The sequence below is a fragment of the Gossypium raimondii genome, chromosome 13, assembly GCF_025698545.1.
Source record: "Gossypium raimondii isolate GPD5lz chromosome 13, ASM2569854v1, whole genome shotgun sequence".
Classification (NCBI taxonomy): domain Eukaryota; kingdom Viridiplantae; phylum Streptophyta; class Magnoliopsida; order Malvales; family Malvaceae; genus Gossypium; species Gossypium raimondii.
The window spans coordinates 32,165,564-32,170,791 of NC_068577.1; the positions used below are offsets into that span (position 1 = coordinate 32,165,564).

General features: G+C 41.4%; 1 protein-coding gene across 1 annotated transcript; it reads right to left on the reverse strand.

Annotated features, from left to right (window-relative positions):
• Positions 1–372: 372 nt before the first annotated feature.
• Positions 373–2,250, reverse strand: LOC105781522 (uncharacterized). The gene is made up of 4 exons (XM_012606054.1): positions 1,603–2,250; positions 1,320–1,548; positions 1,026–1,199; positions 373–872 (listed from the first exon to the last, which is right to left on the reverse strand). Exons 1-4 carry the CDS (start codon positions 2,248–2,250, stop codon positions 373–375), a joined length of 1,551 nt encoding a protein of 516 aa, XP_012461508.1.
• Between the last annotated feature and the right edge of the window lie 2,978 nt (positions 2,251–5,228).

Consider the following 5,228-nt stretch of genomic DNA (forward strand, 5'->3'; position numbering starts at 1 on the left):
CAAGTAGGGCTGGAATACTCTGTTCATCAAGTCCATGAAGGCAGTTGGTGCATTCGTCAGCTCAAACGGCATCACTAGGAACTCGTAATGACCATAACGAGTCCTAAATATAGTCTTATACACATCAGTCTGCTTAACATTCAGCCGATGGTACCCAGAGCAAAGATCTATTTTGGAGAAAACTAAAGCTCCTTGCAACTGATCAAATAAATCATCTATCCTCGGCAAAGGATACATATTCTTGATAGTCAGTTTATTCAATTGCTGATAGTCGATACACATGCGCATGGTCCCATCCTTCTTCTTTACGAACAACACTGGTGCTCCCCATGGAGACACGCTAGGTCGAATGAATCCTCAATCCAACAGTTTTTAGATTTGAGCTTTTAATTCCACCAACTCCTTTGGTGCCATCCTATAAGGGGCGATGGACACTAGAGCCGTTCCTGGCAACAGCTCAATTCCAAATTCAACCTCACGACTTGGAGGCAACCTAGGGAGCTCGTTAGGAAAAACATCAGAAAAATCCTTAACTGTTCTGATATCTCCAATAGAAGGACCCTCAGAATCAAATACACCAACATAGGCTAGAAACGCCTCACAGCCCTTGCGAACCAGTTTTTCGGCCTTTAAAGCAGAGATCACATTAGACAGAAAATCCCTTCGCTCCCCAATCACAACCACCTCCTCATCCTCAGTCGTCTTCAATACCATATGCTTAGCAGCACAATCCAAACTTGCATGGTGCTTAACCAACCAATCCATCCCTAAGATTAGATCGAATTCACCAAACAGTAGCTCTATCAGATCCGCCAGAAATAGAACTCCTTGAACCTCTAGGGGCACATCTCTAAACAACTTTTCCACCTTAACTGATTATCCCAGTGGACTTAACATAGTCATCTCATTAACAGTACTCTCACACATAATACCCAAGGTGCCAGACACAGTACAGGCAATGTATGAATGCCTAGACCCTATATCAATTAAAGCAGTGTAGGGTACATTATGAATTAGGAACGTACCAGTTATAACATCTGAAGCGTCACCATCCTCACGGTGATGAGTAGCATAAACTAGTACTGGCTGCCTCACCTCAATATTACAAACCCCTCTGCCATACGTTCCATGACCTCGTCCCACACCATTTTCACCTCTAACCTGCCCATGGCCTCTCATTGGCTGCTGACCACCTCTCACTGGTTGAACAAAACCCTAACCTGCAACTTGCATTTGAGTAGGCCTCTGAGGACAATCCTTAACTTGATGCTCCTTAGACTCCTATCTGAAACATGCCCCAATCTTCTTCCAACACTCACCCAGATGATGTCTCCCACAGTCAACACAAGGCTGTAGTCTAGCAACAGTAACCCCAGCTCGGACTGGTCTATAAAACCTGGCCTTCTTTTTAGGCCTACTAGAAGAACTTGAGAGCTCTGAATCCCTCCTAAATCTTCCCCTATCTTTCTCACAATTCTGACGCTTAGAGCGCTTCACATCCTCGACAATTTTTTCCTTTTCAACAAGGGCAGCAAAATCTCGCTCCCTCTACGGAGCTATCAAGACTCACAACTGATCCTAGAGACCATCCTCAAAATGCACATAGTGCTCATACTCAGTTGCCACTATCCCACGTGCATAGCAACTTAGTCGTAGGAACTCTGCTTCATATTCTGCAATAGTCTTATTCCCCTGGGTCAAACTCAAAAATTCCTTTCTTCGGGCGTCCATATAACTTGCGCCCACATACTTTCCTTGAAAAATCGACTTAAAGAAATCCCATGTTAACCGTTCGGCCTGAGTACCCTCTCTCACGGTAAGCCACCACTGATAGGCCTCGTCTCGCAGTAAAGACACTGTACCTTTTAGCTTTTGCTCAGAAGTGCAGTCAAGATCATCCATTATTCTTTCCATGGCTTCCAACCAGTATTCAACCACATTAGGGGCTACACTAGAAACACCCCTAAAAATTTTCGCTCTATTCGACCGAAGTCGTTTAGAAATTGACCCACGGCCCATAACAGCAATGCTGGTTCCTATAACCTTTTCCAGAATACAGATCATAGCTTGGGAAAATGTGTCATCCCCAGCCGCTCGATCGTATGACCCCGACTCAGTCACCAGTGAAGCTGGTGCATCCCTAGCCTCAATATTTGGCATGTGGCTTGACGCCAAAGACCCTGCCCTAGCACTTTCTATGCCTCTACCACGGCCTCGTGTACCCCTTTCGCGAGTACCTCTAGCGCTCATATCGAATAATGTATAATCTGTTTACGAAGTTTACGATTACAATAATTATTAACAAATGTCTTATGAAAAAGCAGTAATCAAAATTTGTTTTCGTAATTTAAGAGTCTCCCTACAGTTTTCAATTTTCCTACAGTCTCAGTTTTCTCTAATCTAAGAGTTTCAGTATAGGCCCACTATCTATAGTAATCTCTCAATATTTTCAGTTTAAGCAGTCTATAGTATATTGAAACTTATAGATTCGACATGGAGACTCGGTGTGCCACTCTTGTAACCTTCAAAAACAATTCAAAATAGTTTTCCATAAATTCCAAATATTTTTTTCAAAACTCATTCCACAGCCGAGTTTTTGTAACTTGGCTCTGATACCACTAAATGTAACACCCCAGTCCCGGCCTAAACGTTATGGTCGTATCTAGTGTATCACATTGAAGTGTCTCTCAAAATTTAGACTTGTTGATAAAACTCGTTACTTAAGTTTGGAAACCTCTTTAGTAATGTTTATTGGAACACTTAACCAACTATTTTCCTTATTAATCATTATTATTATATTAAGTTGAATTAAAACGCGGAAGCATTTGAAAACTCTAACGTTTAAAGTTCGTGTCTTTGAAAACCGTAATTATTTTGAAAATTCATTTTCACCTAACTAGCAGTATAAAATATGAAAGCAAAGCCCAATTAAAGTTAAAAAAACCAAATTAAAGGCCTTATTACAAAAAAAAACCCAACTTAAAATTTAAAGTAAAATAACAGGAAATGTAACAGTAGCAGTTGTTTGGCCACCTCCGAATCCCTCGCAGCACCAAATCGCCTATGGCTAAGGATTACCTGCACAGTTAAGAGGAGAGGGTGAGTTTACTAAAATCCTTGTGTAATCCCCTTCTAGACAATCACCATGCAACATACAGATCAGTCTGGGCCTAAGCCATACACAGTATCGGTACAGTGTGGGCTTTAGCCCATTACAGTAATAGTGTGGGTCTTAGCCCAATACAGTAATTAATGCAATGCAGTAATGCAACCCATCCCAATCCAGCCAACACACCACTCCGTACCACCAACACACCATGTGGGGGTAAAATCAACCCACCCAGCCAACACACCAATATTACAGGAAAGCTTCCAGTAATAATGACGCAGCAAAGCTGTCAGTAACAGTAACGTAGCAAAGCTGCCATTAATAGTATATGTGGCAAACCCTTCAGTACAGTATACTTCCCCTATATCAGAACCCCAACCCCATGCATTATGTCATGTCATAAATCATTCCTGTATGCAGTATGTTATATTCAGAAACAGTCAAATATATATAACATAGAGCAAATTGGTCATATACTCATTTCAACTCCTAGGGGTATAACAGTCATTTTACCTTATGGGGGTACTTTGGTCATTTTACCCATCGGGGGTGTTTCGATTATTTTACCCATCAGTGGTATTTCGGTCATTTTACCCATCAAGAGTATTTCAGTCATTTTACCCATCGAGGGTATTTCTATCATTTTACCCATCAAGGGTATTTTTGTTATTTTACCCATCAATGGTATTTTGGTTATTTTACCCATCGAGGGTATTTCGATCATTTTATCCATCGAAGGTATTTCGATCATTTTACCCATCGAGGGTATTTCAATCATTTTACCCATCGAGGGTATTTCAATCATTTTACCCATTAGGGGTATTTCAGTCATTTACCCACGAAATCCAGGTTGGGCTTACCACTCGAGCGATTGCACGTCCCTGTGGACTCATAAGTCGTGTTTATCAACTTTTCAACTTTTCACCGGCTACGGTTGTAGTGGGTGATTACACACTTGATTTGTGATAACACACCATGATCCACGAGCATCCAAAACCTACATTTGACCAAGAATCTTAGTTAATCGTCTATGCAGTTAAAGCAACAATTGATCCTAAGTTGTTACGATCAATAACTTACCCCAAATTGATCGAGCGAGAAGGAACGGGTCGCTTAACCAGAGTATTCACTAACCTTCGACCCTTTGAGAGGATCCTAGGCACCAACTGAAAAAGGTAAGCACTTAAGTTAATTGATAAAGGAAAACACCATTCTATAATACTTACCAATAACGCATGAGAGAACGACTACCAAACGCAAGACCACGGTTGGCCCCCAGGGAATGGGAGGATTCGACAATTAAAGCAAATAAAAGGGAAAGAGTTGACTAGGGAAGAAACCGAAAAGATGAGGAGAAAAAGAAAAGAAGAGGTGGGGGTGGAAAGATGGGGAATTCGACCTAAGGAAGAAAGAATAACGATTGGGGTTTGAAAAAGAAGAATGAAGAAGGAATCGACAAAGTGGAGAGGGGAAGAGAAAGGGAGCTTTCAGCAGAGAAGAGAAAAGAAGAGAGAAAAAAAAGGTTCGGCCAACAAGAAGAAAAAGGGAAGAGAGATTCGGCCAAAAGCAAAAAGTGATGAGAGAAGAGAAACAAAAATGAACCCGAAACTTGGTAAAGTATGTACCAACCGCAAAAAGGTAAACCAAAATTGGCTAAAACTTTCCACTGAGAAAGAGGGAATGCACTCTAATACCGAAAGCCTCAGAATGGCCAATTCGGCACTTGCAATCCCCCTTAGCCGAATTTCCTAGAGTGCTAGAGTCTAATTTCGACACAACTCTTCCTCTCAACAACTCCTCGATTTTCTCCTCAAATCTCTCCCCTTACCACTCGACCGATTCCTCTTCAACTCTCTCTATGACTAGCTCAAACTTCCTTTGGCAGTATTTCAGTCCAATTCTGCCACTTACATGGCTCAAGCAGCAAAATACATACCCATTGCACAACCCAGGACTTGAACCTCAGACCTTACAGTTTCACAACACACCACCTTGCCACTAGACTACAAGCTCATTTTATGTTATAAAACCAACACTATTATTTATAAAGCCTATAAACCAGTGTCCAGATTCATTTAAGGGAAAAACTAAAAATTCTGCAAAAGCCAAGACTTGAACC